The sequence below is a fragment of the Pocillopora verrucosa genome, chromosome 5, assembly GCF_036669915.1.
Source record: "Pocillopora verrucosa isolate sample1 chromosome 5, ASM3666991v2, whole genome shotgun sequence".
Lineage (NCBI taxonomy): Eukaryota > Metazoa > Cnidaria > Anthozoa > Scleractinia > Pocilloporidae > Pocillopora > Pocillopora verrucosa.
The window spans coordinates 23,009,357-23,026,420 of NC_089316.1; the positions used below are offsets into that span (position 1 = coordinate 23,009,357).

Genomic DNA, 17,064 nt, shown 5'->3' on the forward strand with positions numbered 1-17,064 from the left:
GAACTAACGCCACTGATGATATGCGTTTTAACACTTCATCTTTTGTTGCCATTTCTCCAGTAAGGGGGGAAACACTGAGGATACGTCCGATCATCTCCACTTCTTTCCTTGCTTCTGGAAGTTGCACCAAACGTCTTCCCTGATAGATGATATCTTTGAAACATGGGTCACCGATAAGCAATGCACCAGTCTTCATGTGAAAGTCAGCTGGACAATCATGAGTTAATTGCAACATCGTCAGAGAGGGAAGCACACAAATTCTGAAAGAATCACTAAGATACGATGAGTCCGAGTCCTGCAACGCTGCAAAAGGTACAAGGCAAAATGGCCTCTCAGGAAGGAATGTGAGCTCGTTGCCTTCGATCAGATCAGCAATAGGAGTAACGATGATGTCATGCAGCTTCTTTAAAGCGTTTGATTGGGAGTGCCTCACATCAACTCGGATCACATCATTGGCCACTTCCTCTTCTGTCGGCGAATCAAGTGGAGGATTTCTGATTGTAACAGTATCTCTTGCACCGATCTCCTGAAGAGCAGTTTTGTTCAGTAGCTGGATGAAAAATGCCAATTCATCCTCATACTTGTAATTGGAATTCTCGAAAATTGGGAAAATTCAGTCTGTTGGAATACAAATGGTAGTGAATTTTTTGGCTTGCCCAATCGAAAAAAATATCCAAAACAAATATTCTCACAACTTGTCTAATTGATATTGTATTGATATTGTAAGGAGAAATCCTGTCTTGGTCACTCATGTGAGATAAAGGGTTAGAGGTAAAGTCAGCACAAGAGCCACAGGTCTAACCTTGCCTATGCTTGTGTTAATTTCAGTAGCATCAGGTGACTGGGAGAATTGCTTACTCCCCTCTTGACAAGGTTCCCCTCTCCCATACCCGATTACAACCCTACTCTAGCACCCGGTTCACTCGGAGGAAATGGGCTCACCCCGGAGAAAGAAATTTCCCTTGCTGGGCTCAGCCCACTTCAAAATACATTCTTAGCATTCTCGTTGTCAAACATTCCCAGATTTCATTTCGGTCGTTCTGTTACCATGTCAACAAGAGCTGATCTTTCTCAAGAGATCGCATATCCTCTATCCAGCGTTTGATCGTGACCATAGCTAATCTAGATCATAGTCAATCGTGACTTAAGTATTGTACCAATCGTTTAATCATGGCTTCATCAAGGAAAAATAATCTGTTAACTGATGTTCAAAGATCCATTTTGTCTCGGTATTTTGACCAAGGCATGACTGGAAAGGGTCAAGCCCACAACGATCTCATTGAACAGGCCAGTGCAGAAGCCAAAGTGACTAAGGAAACTGTAAAGGTAAGACTTTATTGGTTAAAATGCTTTTATAGATTCCATATATTTATGTTAGATAGTAGCGTAAATATGGAATGTTGCTTGGATCCTTTTCTGTCATCTCGCTGGTAAGGCGTGTGTTTCGGACCCTTTTACTGGTGGTTGCCGCGAATGTCACGCACCGTAGTGACATCTTCCAAGCGTTTTTACTATTAAATAAATTAGTTATACACTTTTGAATTCAATAAAAACCGATTCGATTTACTATTAGTTCTTTATTTTTGATTGAATATTTAGAATTGGATTGGAAGCGAACGAAAGAAGAGAAAAGCAGCGGCAAGTTCGACTTCGAGTGATCAAGATACCGCACCGTCAGCAAAAAGCGTAAAAAGCATCCCCTACATACGAGCTCCCACGTCATACAATAACTTTTGTAAGGAGCTGTTCAACAAAGGTAAAAGTTTATGAAATATTCTTCTACGCCATTCATAATATTACGAACAAACAACACAGAAGTTAAACCCGTTTTAAACTTTATGTTTCTTTTCAAAGTGAAATTAATCCAAGCTATGCTTGATCGAGTAGGGTTTTTGTCGTTCTTTAGTAATTGGAAAAGTAGTTTAGAGCTAAACAAGAGAGTAATTAAACTAAACGCTCATGCACACTTTGTATTTAAATTCTAGATCAGTGTCGAAACCTTTCTATGGTAGAAAGAAATTCGTTTGCTGCCAAAGAGTGGGCGAAACTCACTGCTGAAGAAAAAATTTTATATAAGAGTTCGCAGAATATAGCGGGCGAGTTGAATCCCGAAGATATTGAAAGGACCGTCAAAAAGATAAGAGATCAAATAATTAAGCTGGTGAGTCATATTATATTATTTTCAATTCCTCGGCGTTTGACGAGTGTCAAAATATTATATTCCACATTGATTCCATTGACTTATTTCAATCAGTTCTCAAAATACTTCAACAACACGGGTCGGGGCAAATGTGAAAAGTTAAACTTCAGATCCCCACATCGATAGATCCTGTTAGTAATTGAGCATATAAATTTTGCATAAAAAACGAACAAAGAGAAAAAAAATCCATATGAATACGGTAAAAAACAAAGATTGAAGTATAGAAAGTTGGAGAAGAGGAAGAAAGAAGGAAAAAAGAATAAAGTAGTCGCAGAATTAAATCCTTAATCATCGAGTTGTTAAATTCTTTCCTGTCAGCTTAAATAAGCTTCTTGTTAACTCCATCATTATTTCATAATGCTGAAAATATATTTGCCTGTTCATTTGAAACTGTTGAACTGTCTCTTATAGGTAAACATTCTTGATGGATATGGCTGTTGCACTGCGGTACTACAAAAAGATCCTGATGGACAGTTGTTTGGTTTTGGATCCCCTGCAGGTCAAGACTTTTTGTCAAGGAATCCCGAGTTGATGTTTAAATTCAAAAGCCATTTTGGTGGTAAGCTTTTCACTAATTTTTTGCAGTATTTCTGCACTATTGTTTGAGTTCTGCAAAATCTAACACCTCCATGTAGGTCACATGTAATAAAGTTTCATGAGTAAATTGTAAGATGCTGGGGGTTGTGCCATATACTGACTTCCGGAATATGGGAATGATCTGCAGAACAGGGTATGGTTTTTCAAGCTTAAGCTTTGAGTCATAAATAGGGTATCCTTTTGAACTACATTTCCAACTTTGTCTACAGTTCCTGTCAAGTAATTCAGGGTATACACATACCATTACAATGCTAAATAACCAACTATCCTCAATTACAGTGACCACCACCCAAGAATTAAACTCTTTCGGATCTGATAGGTTATTATCAAAAAATATTTTTATTTGTCACAAGGGTAATATTATCAGGATCCTGTGGAGCACCCATATTCCCTAAACCAGTTGGAATATCCCCTCGGAGTAGTTAGTAACATCTAAATTATGTTTATTTACAGACCAAGAGTTGTGAACTTACCTGAATCATTTTTTCTCTGTTCTTCGTCGGATTCAAAGGCGGTTCGGTAAGCAGAACCTAAATTTAAAGACTAAATGAGAAAACCTGGACAAGAATTGTCAATTTAGTTTTAATGGGGCAATAAAACTTAAGTTAATTATTGTGCAGTAGGGGTACGATAACGAAAAAGTTATTTAATGCTCACTTTGCAATTCGTTGGATCAACGTTAAGCTTTGTTTCTCCAAACGTGTAGTCCCATACATGTTTCATGTCCTCCCAGTTTCGAACAATTCCATTATCCATTGGATAGTTCACTTCTAACATGTATCTTAGTTTGCTGGCTTCATCTCCAATCATCAGATCCTAAAGGGCGAAACAACGGATGTACAGTAGTTTTTGAAACACAACTTTTTCAGTTTGAACGAGAGTAAAGCTTGAACTTTTGAGTTAAATAAACGATGTCAAAACATGAAACACTAACCTTCACTTCAATATCTCCTACTTGAAGTTATGTAAATAAGCCACCGTCCATAAAACACACGCTGGATAAAACAAAGGAGAAATAGCTCTTGGTGATAGAACGACCGAGAGGAAATCTGGGAATGTTTGACAACGAGAATGCTAAGAATGTATTTTGAAGTGGGCTGAGCCCAGCAAGGGAAATTTCTTTCTCCGGGGTGAGCCCATTTCCTCTGAGAGAACCGGGTCCCTCTAGAGTAAAACAAAATTCTTGAACGTGATTGGTTATCACCAGCCCGATTTGAGCACTAATAGGACAGTGTACGCGACATGTTTGTAATTGGACAGTGTAATAGGACAGTTAAAGGGACAGTTAACAGCGCGCGCTCCTGACGCGTTCTGTCCACTAACAAAGGTATGACGTGTTAACTGTCCCTTTAACTGTCCTATTACACTGTCCAATTACAAGCATGACGCGTACACTTTCCCATTAGTGCTCAAATCGGGCTGGTGATAACCAATCACGTTCGAGAATTTTGTTATACTTTTGATTAAGAGTAGATTAACTCGTGATTAACAAATCGGACTCCCGCTTCGCGGTCGTCCGTTTTTTTAAATCACTCGTGAGGAAAAAGCTTCTTGACAATCAAATACACTTGTACTCACATTTAGAGGCTGAGTTCTTTCAATTTTTCCCCAGTCTCTCAGCCAGTTCATCCGCTTTCTCGTGTTGCTCTTATCACCCTGCTGACCAGTCATCTGCTTCACTGCGCGAGGCCGACATTTGTCTACCCATAACACACTTGGTTCTCCTGTACAAAAACAAAACGACCTTTACTGTCAAAATCTTATGTAAATGAACAACCTCTTGATTGTTAAACAAATTCTCCTTGCCAGCACATTAGGAAATGCATAAAGACCAGTATGGAGAATATGCATACTGATGTTAGGGTGTAAAGGATTAAACAAAAACTATACTGTCTTGTAACTCAGTTTAAGTGACACAAACAAGTCTACAGGTGGAAGAACAGATACATGAAACAACAGATGAACTCAAAGGTGAAATTTAGGGTAAAACTGAGGTGTGGGTGAATGGACAGAGGGAAAGAGCAGAGTGAGTGACAGATAGAAAGACAGTAATTGGATGAATGTACACACACAAAAGAGCAGACAGACAGACAGACAACCTGTGTGATACTGTAAATTTGCCACCAAAAAGAGTTTCTAATGCTGATGTTTCAAGCTTAAGCCCTTCCTCAGAGCTAATGCTTGAAACATTAGCTTTAGAAAGTATTTTACGAAGGCCAATCTAAATTATCAACTCAGTTGATAAAACCACATTATCTTGTTGTTAATCTCCCCATTTATTATTATTCAAAAACTTACCCCCTTTAGACAGACAGACAGATGGACTGCTAGACAGACAGACAGACTGCTAGAAAGATGACAGCAAGGAACGATGGACAAACCCATAGAAAGATAAAAGTAGATGGAAGAAGGGAAATGAGGATGAACAAATTATGTTATCAGTTGCACACTACATGTAGCCTGTGGCTCCTATGAAATTTCATTGTTGACATCAATGAATTGTGTTAATTAATACAAATTTGTGGCAAGTTTCCCTAGTGACTTCAGAGTAAGCTGTACCCCTGATTTGTTACAAAAATTTAGGGAAAAAGGTGCAGCTTATATGTTGGTGTTTATGGAGCTTTTTTTTTTCTTTTCCTCTTTTGAGCTGTGCATTACAATGTACCTTAGATAGTTTGCTCTCTCCAGGATCCCGTCCCACCACGACATAACTTGTTTTCTTGTTCACTGATTGGGTAACTTTTTCACCACATCTTTGAATCAAATCAGCAGCCTCCACTCTCTCAATACTTTCCAAGATTCCCTTAATAACAACTGTCAGTCCATCCAAATAGTTTTCCGCTCTCTAAAAATTAAATTATCAAGTGCAAGCATGATTAGAAGGTGCAGACAAATAATTAATTCTTCCCTTGAAAACCTGTTAATACCATCCAAACTGAAAAGTTATAAATAGCGAAAAAGTAAAAAACCTCTGAGGATACAACATAAACATTTAGGATCAATGTCAGTATCTAAACATCTGCTCACCTACCCCTCCCCTAACCCAACAACAGTCAACTGATAACAGTTAATGTTGGATTAAGGGAGGGGTAGGTGTGCAGTTTCTTAGATACTGATATTGATCCAACATTTGTAAAACAACTGAGAGTAAAAGGATAAAATATAATTTTTTAAACCTTTAACTTCCATGAGTTACAATATAGATACAATATCATGCAGACAAGAAATGAGCATAAATACAAATATCAATCTTGGGATTATTAGTTGATCTAAGACCAAATTCTCTCAACCAATGTCACAAGAATTGTATGGCAGACAGTAAGGAGAATTACTATAGAGATCTTGGGAGTAAAAGGCTCAACCAAAGCATACATTTTACATGTGAGGGAATACAGTATTGTGCAAAAGTAATGCAAACACCTGTCGACGAAATTCGGCGAAATTCCTGGCTTTTCGACGAATTCTTGACCGAAACGAAACTTCGACGACATTTCCGCGAATTTTCGAGGCATGTATTGTTTTGAACTGCTCGAACTTTCGGCGACAAATTCCTTGATGGCGTAAATGCGACTCGAAATTTCGAGCGAAAATTCGTTCTATGTGGCGAATTTTCGGGGCGAAAATTCGTTGTATTGTTCATTCTTCTCAAAAAGATTTGGTTGAATTTGTGGTTGGTTACTACACTATGTAATACTCCCATAAAATTTCCTGCTACGATTCCAGTCTCCGCGCGCCCTATATTGTTTACAACCATGGCAACACTTGGTATATTAATTGTGTCGATGCGTTTGGGATCATTTATGTACTCTACTTTTGATAGTAATCATGGCAAAAGTTTCAAATTATTCTAGAAATAGAATCGAGATCCTTCACAAGCAAGGCCTCCACCCAGCTGAAATACTGAAAGCGTTGAAACACGAAGGGTTGCTAGTGAGCTTTTCCAGTATTACGCGCATCATTAAAAAGTTACGACTTACCGGTTCCGTGGCAAATTTACCTCGATCGGGAAGACCTCAAAAGCTGTATACGGAAGCAAAAACTTTCGTAGATCAGCAAATGCACAGGGATGACGAGACGACCAGCAATACGATAAAGAAGAAGCTGGAGAGACATGGAATCTGCGTGAGTGCGTCCACTGTTCGTAGAGCACGCAAACAGCAAGGTTGGACTTTGCAGCGGACCGCCTACTGCCAGCTAATCCGTGACGCAAATAAAGTCAAGCGATTAGAGTTCGCACAACGCGTCCTAGAAAGTGGTGACACTTTCAACAACGTGATTTTTAGCGACGAGTGTTCGATTTCCCTTCAGGCGTATCGCCGCACTTGCTTTTAAAAAGCGTTGTACTTAGGTTAATTTTAAAAACTATTGCAATCATTTGAGAGTTTATTTCCACGAAATACATGTCTCTTGATCGGAATTGCTATTCATCCCGATTTACTTTCATTGCTGTAAACTGATCGAACTCTGAATTGGATATGATGGTTTAGGCCTCTTTAAACGTCAGTAAACTGAAGTTGATGTAACGCTTGGGACAATTTTTCCGATTTACTTTCGTTGTCAAACACAAATCGAGCCCAGAATCGGGCGTGATGCTTTTCGATATCTTGACCTTTTGTCTACTGTGTTTAGCCTCAAATATGAAGTGTCTCCGTCCCAGTGACTGAAAAAGACTGGAAATACGTTTATATGTATATTTCGTGTTGCTTACATGAGTAGTAAACAAACTTGATTACTCGCGAAAGTCTATTGTCAGTTCGAAGCGAAATTTCGAACACTAATGATTGAAGAGACACTTTCCGCCGCGAAGTTTCGCTTTGAGGCGAAAATTCAACGAAAAAGCGCCCTTTGTTCAAACGAAATGTCGCTTAAGAGGCCTCGAACTTTCGATCGAATTTTCGCTCGAACTTTCGACGAAAGATCGTTAGAACAAATAACGAAATTCGCCGAATTCCGTTTGCATTACTTTTGCACAATACTGTAGGTAGAAAGGAAGCCTGAAAATAAACCTTTTAATAATGATTTAATAAGAAATTCTCATCATTAATTTACAGGAAAACATCTAGCAGCAAGAGGGGAGAATTAACAATCAGATCTTGGACTTCAAAACCTACCTGAGGGATTTCCTTTGAACCAAGTATCCTAGGACCATCTCTCGCCATAAAACTATGGTAGCCTGATTTTTTTTCTTTTCCAATGAGGGTGGAACTTCAACCACTTCCTCTGATTTTGACAGCTTTGGTGTTCCTTTGATTGGAGTTTCCTCACAAACATCTTTTTTCATCCTTTTTTGGAGTAACAGTTTTCTTTGGACTTGGTTTTGAGTCTCTTACTAGAGTCTCTGGAACTGTGGCAGCTTTGGTAGCCAGTTTGCTAGCAGGAGTTGTCTTTGGTACTTCCTAAAATGTCCATGGATAAAATTTGAAGTGAACAAAAGTTGCATGTATATCAAACATTCTAACAACTGAGAGTTGTCTAGTTTAGGCAAGAGTTGTCCCAAATAGGAATGTTGATGGTGAAAGACACTGCTGCTTTAAATAGTGGAGACAAAGAGGCAGCATCTTCCCAGAATGTCAAATTTAAGGTCACCAAGAATGTAACTGAAAGTTTTGTGACTATAGTTACTGTTTTCAGTATAAATTCTAGGTACAGTAATTGTAGTATTTTGAGAAGTGTTAGTATTGTAAGTAATGTTTTGTTGCAATTATTGTTAGTAATGTGCATCTGAGTAAAAACCATCCACTGTCATAGTAGGACAGGTTAATGTATATACAACATGCATATGTACCACCAGTTAACAAGTTTGAGTAAGCTTTTGGATCTCATACAAAACCAAATTTAGTCATAAAATGTTACTGTTTCATCTACAAATACCTTATTCAAGTGCTTGATAACACTTACCATACACATGCAATCATATCAGATCCAATCCATTCTAGTATCAGGGTAGCAGGTTAATGCATTGATAGTAATGATCAATTTTGCAACAATAAAAGATGGTAATCAAAAGGCTTACAAACCTTTTTCTTCTCAGGGGAAGGCTTCTTAACCTCAGACTTTGATTCTGAGAAGTCTTCCTTTCTTTTCTTTGATGGTTGCTCCATTGTGTGATGGTTAACATTCCCATTTTCTCTTCCCTCTTTTTCTCTCCCATTTTTATACTCTTCTTTTCTATTCACTCTGGAATCTTCATTTTCTTCAGACTTGTCAGATCTCTGTGGGAAATGAAAAAAGGATAAAAAATTATTGACTTGCTCTACAAGGAATTAAGGGATGATTATTAAGTGGTTTGAGCTCTGGATCGAGCTTAAAATTTGCACTCTCAAAAGTGATCAATTTTCTAATATCTTGTAACAATACCAATTCACAGTCAGGCAGCAATGTAATATCAGAGGAAAGAAAATCCTCAGACAAGAGGATATTTATTGATTGAACAACATATTCTCAAAGATATTTTCATAACATTAGTGTGACAGACAGTGAAGAGAGTTGATTTAGATATCTTAAGAGCAAAAGAACTTATCCCTTTCAGGGACCCCATGCTGTTGTTTTTGCCAAAACTATTCTCTAACATCTCCTCTCCCCATCCACAAAGTTTCTTGAATATGATTAAATAATGCATGACTCAAACATTGGTCATTATACCCATTAATTTGGTGGCATGGTATGCGTGAATCATAGTCCATTCTGATATAACTACTGTATAACAGATTGGCAGAGGGTTTACAAGGAATGCATGATGAAGCCCAAAATTAACATGTGATGCATGAATTTTATAGAAAGGCAAGGTATGGTGAGGTTTAAAGTTTTCCATGTTAAATGCATGATGCATGAAATACTGTTTAAAATATGCAGGATGCCTGAATTTTTCTTTACAAAAAAAATAGTGGGTGAAAAAAGTGTAGTTAGTTATTCACCTGTTTTCTCTTATTAGCAAATGTTTTCCTGGATTCCCTTTCAACTGGAGTAGGACCAAAGAAATCAAGTTGCTTTTTTTTCCCCTTTGGGTTTGACTGATATACATGTACATTTCCTAAGGTACTGACAGGGAGAAGTTATTTAACAAACAAGAGCTTAGTTGGTGATCATTTCCTTTATTCTTGTGCCCTTAACCTTGACACCTGTGTGTAACATGTGCCTATCCAAAAGTTAAAATTTTGGAGAAACTGGAAAAGCAAACACAATGTGCAGTAAATTTTTATGAATCATCTTTCACCAAAAAGAAGCTCCATTACTGCTGACAAGGAGAATTAGAGCTTCCATAGTTGGTGATCATTTCCTTGACACTTGAAATAGGGTCAAAGAGTTTAACTACAACTACATATAAAAAGGAACCAAACTCAAGAAAAAATTTGCATACCTCAGTTTTGGAGGAAGAGGATCTTCATCAGAATCTAACAGAGATGTAAGACTAATTCAGAAATGAGGTCAGGATATAATTGTGATGTCATACATATAATTACAGTATGTACAACTGCTGAACTTACATTAAAACCATTCAGACAAATACAGAGGTGTAACAGTATGTGTAGAGCCTCAAAATCTCTTCATGTTCTTCACAAAACATTACCTGAGTCAATAATGTTTTTTACTTTCTTCTTCCTCTTCTGATTTTCTTTTGGTTTTTGCTTCTGGGCAATGTCATCATCTTCACTGCTTGATAAACTCTGCCCAGAAAATTAACAATTACATATTTTTATTTGCACAAATGTGAGATAAATTGACTTCTTTGGACCTAACAATAACAACTGAATAAGATCAAGGAAGGGAGGGGGGGTGTTGTTCCTTGGAGCACAATTTTCTTACAAGACATCTTTTTTCTACCAGCTCAAAAAATCAAGAGAAGACACCAGGCTTGTGAAAAAAATTTAATAGTCTTGTTTAGGTGAAGTCTCAAGGTTTCTTTATCAATCACCTTTCAAGTTAATCAACAATTTTATTTTCCCTTCAGTCTGAGTAAATGAAAGATTAACTACATGTAGTACTTGTCAGAATCATTAAATACTCATTAGTATTGCATACTGCAACTGCTCTGCAGACTTAGGAAGCTTCAGTTTAAACAAATTTGTAGGGAATGCTAATGTCCAAGATATTTCTAACTTGAGTAAAATTTAGGTGGCAGTGTATCACATCATGCTGTTTAACCCTTATACTCCCAGATGTAATTAACATGTAACTTCTCCCTAGACTATCCATACCATGTCCTACAAAAGGGTTATGAAAGTTTTTATCTTGATCTCAGAACAAATTCCTATAACAAATGTACAAGGAAATGTAAAGCAACTAGAGGGAGAATTAGCAAACAGATCTTAGGAGTTAAAGGATGAATACAAAAACTTCATTTTACAATCCTGTTTAGGGTAAAAAAGAAAAAAGGCTCAGCTACCCTGACATGCTCCGACAAACTATTGAAAATTATACCTACAAAGTTAGTTAACACACAGTACCACACCATTTCTCATATTCCAGTCCAGAAAGATACCTCTGGTTCGATATATGTAGTGGAATGAAACTCTTGGTTGAAACATGTTGTAAAATTACTTACCATGTGCTAAATAAAAGATTCATGACAAAGGAAATTTTACCATGTATGGCAATAAATACCAATTTTGGCGAAATAAGGTGTCCCCCCCCCCTCCCCGAGAAGATAGATGGGAATGTGAATTGCTCCCGTGTATATAGATACACATGTACATGATGATCGATTCAGTCAGACAGGGGCTGTGATATGGGCAGATCTTTACTCCGTCACCTCTGAAGTCGAATTCCCTGATAACACAAATATCTTTCTCTCTCAAATGCTACATAAACCATTACTTACCTTCGTTCGACTCTTTCCTACATCTTGTTTCGATAAAGACTTCACTGTAGAATCTTTCCCGCGCTTATTTTCTACTTTCGAAGCGTCTTGCTTCGCTGTCTTTCCAGTAGGGCTGAAGAACGATCGAATATCCTGTACAAAAATATGTAATTATAACTGAAACACCGGCAACAATGGCAAATAGATCCGCGAAGAACACTTCTCAGGGGTACGTACTCTGCTGTGGATGTCGATATTTTCATGAATGAATGCGCTCTAGCTTCGCGCACGCTCGTTCTCCGATTTGGTTGTTTCGTTGCGCTGTCTTCTCCTTGAGGTATATCGTTTGTTTATTGAAAGATATTCAAACTCACAACATGAAATTTGCAGAAAGTTATTTGAAATTTTATAAGCTGTCATTCAAAAACAATTTCATGTAATATAAAATGACTCTATAGAAAAAAAAATATGAACATCTCTGTAGTATTCTTTGCTGAATCTTCACTACGTTCGCAAAGATACCAATCCTCTTCTGTGTTTAAAGGAAAGACTGTGCCATTTAGCCATAACATAAAAATCTATAATTCAACATAAAATTCCGTGAGGCTGCAGCTGTGCAATTTACAAGGTGTCAAGCATCGATGTTCGTAGTCGATGAATAATTCGATTGCGTGACATGACACCCTTCACTGAAAAAATATCGCGTGACTAAAGTTGTTTTGCAACATGTTTCTGATTCAAAACTAGTAATAATAAAAAAGTTTTCGTGGAGGTTTCAGCGATAATAATGATTGTTGTTGTGTCGTCATTTGTTTGATTTGTGGACTGAACTGACTGTTTTATCCTTAAGGGGGGCATTACAATTTTCGATATTTTTTCAAGATCGGTTTTTTTGCCAAAGAATTTCGGTTCAGTTCGGATTGCGTGTTCATTGTGGTTAACGGATTTTCTGTTCTTTTGCATTTGGTTTTCGGTTTTCGTCAAAAATACTTATCTAATAGGCTTCGGATTTGATCTCTGATGTGGTTTTCGGATTTTCCTACTTGCATTCCGGTTTCTCTTCGATCCAAGCGGTCATTATGCGCCTCCACTGATCTCGAATAGCCGCGAAACCTCTGTGTGCTTCACCTGTCAACACTGTATCGGATCGGTTAAGGTTTCGAGAACTGGGATGTGAACATTTATATGTTTTGATGGTTTTGCATGCGGTTTTCGGTTTTTTAACGCAATTTTGTTTTTATTGTTGCTGTTTTGTTTGTTTGTTTGTTTTTTTTTTTTGCGGTTTTGCGGTGGTGGATGATTTTTTTTTTGAGGTTTCTAATAGACCCTCTAACGGATTCTTGTTTTGCAAATTGAAAATCTCTCTTTCTAAAATTACAGATCTTCCTTTTCGTTCTGTTCCTTGTCTTAAATAAGAGTAGGCCTTGCTTAGTTATTTCTTTTGAAATTGTACGAGGAATTCTTTTAATTTTTAATTTTTTTTATTTTCTGGAAATAGAGTGCAGTTGTCTTTTTCACTTCACACTTGAATTTATGACTGAAAGTGGGGGGAATGTGGGTTGAAAGTTGGGGTGTCTGTGCCAGACAGCTTGATCCTGCCTTTGTCTGCGTTATCATGTATTAACTTTTTAATTTTCTTCTGAAGCGCTTTTATGAAGATATCGACAGCATTGTAATTACTCCTGCAAAGTTTTGTTCTTTGAACTATCTGCCATTTTCGAATCAACCAATGAAAACTGAGTGTGCTTCAATTTCAGTCTCCCTTGTCTAAGAGCTTGGTACAGTTAGCGAACTCCAACATCGTGCAGACCTCTGATCTTTCTCGGAAAAAAATTAGCGGAAGTGGAAAGTGAGGTGGGAGTGAAATATTGGATTGGTGGGACTGCCAGCGAAACTGGATTTCATTCAGTTTTGTTCGCTATTTTTTATCAGGGCGAGGATCCCAGTGGCACCCTGGTAGAAATCTCCTCATTGGCATCCCGAGAGAGATCCCAACAAGTGTCCCGTGGGAATCTCGGCGGGAACTTGCAAAAATACCGACCTATACTTCAGAGGGTGATGACATCAGGGAACTCGTCTTTTTGTCTTTTAACAAACCATTTCATTCTTTCATACGAAGACGGTAAAATCGAGAAACCGTTTTAAACCCGTAACTGATTGTTATCACCATTTAATACAGGTTAACAACAAAAGACAAGAAAACAACTTTTTAAACCATAATTTATCATTTTAATGTTAAGTTTATTTTAAAAAATCGCTCAAAAATGTATCGAATAACTTCAACAAAATGATGATGCAGCGTAAAAACAGAACAATAGATTACAATTCTAGCAGTTAGACCTCTTGGTAATTACCCAGCAAATGATTTGCGCAATATTCTTGCATAATATTTGCCAGATACAATGGTCCTAAGAAGAAAGATAATCAGCAATGCGTTGAGGACATTTGAACTCTAAATACTAACATTTATTTTAGGAGACAAACATGGAATAAATTTTACTTCAAAGACAATTCGTCGTTTTATTCCAGTGGTTCCGCCCTAAGTGACCGTTCCGTACAACCCGAACAGGGCGATGGGACTCAGCCAAGGATGACCACAACCGCTTAATAGAGACCACCGCTGAAAAGCGGTGAAAGTGACAGTGCTTAACAGGAAAAAAAATTCGCGAATTCAACAGTCAACCGCTTAATACAGGTTCGACTATTCATTCCGAATTAGCCAATCAGCCGACGTGAAGAGCTCTATTCACCAATATAGTATATGCTAAAAAACCGCTATAAGTGTAAATGTTTATTTTGAAGCTAGAGTTGGAAATTCGATTCCCGAGTTGATACACGCGCAGGCGATAAACACCAAACCAACAGCCCACGCAAAAAGCACTATTCACTTGTGTGGTATATACTCAAAACCGCTGTGAGATGGGTAGATGGAGTAGAGCTATTGTGGATTTTTATTGCTGGCTTCGGAAATGGGAATTATTTTATCTGGCAAACATGGAGAGGCAAATGGTAACATTTGCAATTTAAGATGAGTTTTTTTGTGAGTCTATTTCTCTGTAAACGATAATAGATTCTAAATATTGATTAATTCTCTTTGGTACATCTGAATTTGATGGGTTTTTTTTAAAGATAATATATCAGGTATTGGAAAGTAATACATACAAAAAGAGCAAGCAGTTTACGTTAGGCTTAAAGCCAAGTATATAGGAAGGAAAAAAGAAAGAGAAAAATAATAAATAAATATTGCGGTTTGCTTAGGCGTTTTAAGCGGAAGTTTTTTGGTTTTTATTTTTCGTTTGTTTGGTTTTTGTTGTTATCGTGGTTTTTTTCCTTTAACTATTATGAAAGTAAGAAAAGTAAAAATTGGCGCACGATACCAAATAATGTTGTGAATTATTGAGGTCCGTGATTACGGAAAGACTTGGGAAGGATGGTGTGGGTTTGGAACTGAGGAGCAAAGAACTAGCGGCAAGAAAGAATACGTAGTTGACAGACAGCTGTGAGCATTAACCACACGAGTGTTTTGGCGAAGGCCGATTTCTTTCACACTTGCGAATGTATTCATATACAATTAGCGAACTCCAACGTCGTGGAGACCTCTGATCTTTCTCGCAAAAAACTTAGCGGAAGTGGAAAGTGAGGAGGAAGTGAAATATTGGATTGGTGGGACCACTGACGAAACCGGATTTCATTCAATTTTGTTTGCTCGTTTTTATCTGCGCGGGGATCCCGGTCGAATTCCCGCTGGCTCCCTGGTACAAATCTCCTCACCGGCATCCCGAGAGAGATCCTGACAGGTGCCCCGTGGGAATCTCGGCGTGAACTTGCGAAAATACCGGCGTACACTCCAGAGGGTAATGACACTAAGGAACTCGTCTTTTTTGTCTCATAACTAACCATTTAATTATTTCACAAATTCACGAGGACGGTACAATCGAGCAACCGTTTTTAACCCGTAACTGAGTGTTATCACCGAGTGTTATCATCGTTTAATACAGGTCACCAAGAAAAGACAAGAAAACAACATTTTGTACCATAATTTATCATTTCTCTTTCAAGTGAAGCTTATTTTAAAAAATGGCTCAAAAATGTATCGAATAACATCAATAAAACGATGATGCAGCGTAAAAACAGAACGATCAATAAGAATTCTAACGGCCAGACCTCTTGGTAATTACTAAGGAAATGATTTACGTAATTTTCTTATGTAATATTTGTTAGATACAAACAGTCCTGAGAAGAAAGATAATCTGCAATGCGTTGAGGATATTTGAACTCTAATTACTAACATTGATTTTGGTAGACAAACATGGAATAAATTTTACTTCAGAGAAAATTCGTCGTTTTATTCGAGTGATTCCACCCTAAGTGACCGTTCCATACAACCCGAATAGGCCGATGGGACTCAGCGAAGGATGACCACAACCGCTTAATAGAGACCACCGCTGAAAAGTGGTGAAAGTCACAATGCACAAGAGGAAAAAATTCGGGAATTTTACAACCGACCGCTTACTACAGGTTCGACTATTAATTCTGGATTAGCCAATCAGCCCACGTGAAGAGCTCTATTCACCTGTGTGGTATATACTAAAAACCGCTGTAGGGTGGGTAGATGGAGTTGAGTTATGTAGCACGAGGAGAAAATTTAAGAAGACGAAAGAAGCCTAAGTCTATCAATTTCTCAGGGAGATTCTTATCTTTACCTTCTGAAATCGTAGCTCTAAGATTCTTGAGAATCCGTTTGGAGATGCTACCCATGAAACCACGTAGCTGTTTACACTCCCAACCCGGGGGGATAAACGGAACCTCGACTCATCCTTCCCCCTTCCCATGGATCTTTTTTTTTTATATGATTGTAATATATGCTATTGTCAGTAGAGATGTTCTGCTGAAACATTTACGTTGTCGCAGTTTTTTCAGATCTGCGGTGAAGTCAAAATATCAGGGCTTACTGACTTTTCAGATCCGGTACAAGGTGCTAAAGAGGGGAGGAAATTTATCCCTGCTCGCCTTGATGTCGGTGAATATCTCGCGAGATATATTTACTTTTTTGCGTGAGCTTCATTAAGCATCTCAGATTGAACATAACAGGAATGCGTGGCGTCAACGCTCTCCCCATGCCCGTCTCTCCCAGTTTAATCCTCGCCTCCAAGATTTTTCCACGGCTTGTTTTTCCCTAAAAGGTCTAATTCCAAATTCGAGTTGAAAATGCCACTCTCTTAAACCGTTTTCATTTCACATCTTGCATGTTACCCAGTCGAGGGTCCCCATAGGGTTAACCGTTAGCCGTAAATCGGTCAAAAAACTAGCTGTTAGGCGTAAAATTGACAGATTTTAACCCTTAGTTATAGCAAAAATTAACCTTAGAAATCTTTCTTTCCTACAAAGTGTTATTTTGTGTTATTCTGAGTTAACCGCATCAGAAAAATGGCCAAAATTTTAACAATTAGCCGAAGTTCTCCTCGGTCGG

At 37.9% G+C, this 17,064-nt stretch overlaps 1 protein-coding gene and 1 long non-coding RNA gene across 3 annotated transcripts; one reads left to right on the forward strand and one right to left on the reverse strand.

Moving 5' to 3' along the window:
* The first annotated feature begins 1,704 nt into the window (after window positions 1-1,704).
* Window positions 1,705-2,753, forward strand: LOC131773087 (uncharacterized). Its single transcript, XR_010717469.1, has 3 exons — window positions 1,705-1,756; window positions 1,986-2,161; window positions 2,612-2,753. It is a non-coding gene; the product is annotated as an uncharacterized lncRNA (long non-coding RNA).
* A 479-nt stretch (window positions 2,754-3,232) lies between these two features.
* On the reverse strand, window positions 3,233-12,135 carry LOC131800247 (replication factor C subunit 1-like). 2 transcript variants are annotated; one of them, XM_066166739.1, is made up of 11 exons: window positions 11,832-12,135; window positions 11,616-11,747; window positions 10,365-10,461; window positions 10,155-10,188; window positions 8,815-9,009; window positions 7,909-8,193; window positions 5,463-5,642; window positions 4,376-4,521; window positions 3,732-3,792; window positions 3,455-3,613; window positions 3,233-3,327 (listed from the first exon to the last, which is right to left on the reverse strand). In XM_066166739.1, exons 6-8 carry the CDS (start codon window positions 7,954-7,956, stop codon window positions 4,498-4,500), a joined length of 252 nt encoding a protein of 83 aa, XP_066022836.1. In that variant the 5' UTR covers window positions 7,957-8,193; window positions 8,815-9,009; window positions 10,155-10,188; window positions 10,365-10,461; window positions 11,616-11,747; window positions 11,832-12,135; the 3' UTR covers window positions 3,233-3,327; window positions 3,455-3,613; window positions 3,732-3,792; window positions 4,376-4,497. The 2 variants fall into 2 exon arrangements, 1 of the variants encoding a protein (XP_066022836.1); XR_010717468.1 differs by lacking the exons at window positions 7,909-8,193; window positions 8,815-9,009; window positions 10,155-10,188; ... (1 more) ...; window positions 11,616-11,747; window positions 11,832-12,135 and adding an exon at window positions 6,218-6,557.
* Between the last annotated feature and the right edge of the window lie 4,929 nt (window positions 12,136-17,064).

Bases quoted from the DNA above. Each gene is read 5' to 3' on its own strand.
- LOC131800247 (XM_066166739.1), bottom strand. From the start codon at position 7,956: ATGGCGAGAGATGGTCCTAGGATACTTGGTTCAAAGGAAATCCCTCAG. The intron at 5,643-7,908 runs GTAGGTTTTGAA...TTTAATTTTTAG, and splicing joins GTTCAAAGGAAATCCCTCAG to AGAGCGGAAAACTATTTGGA. The intron at 4,522-5,462 runs GTACATTGTAAT...GTTTTTGTACAG, and splicing joins GAGAGAGCAAACTATCTAAG to GAGAACCAAGTGTGTTATGG.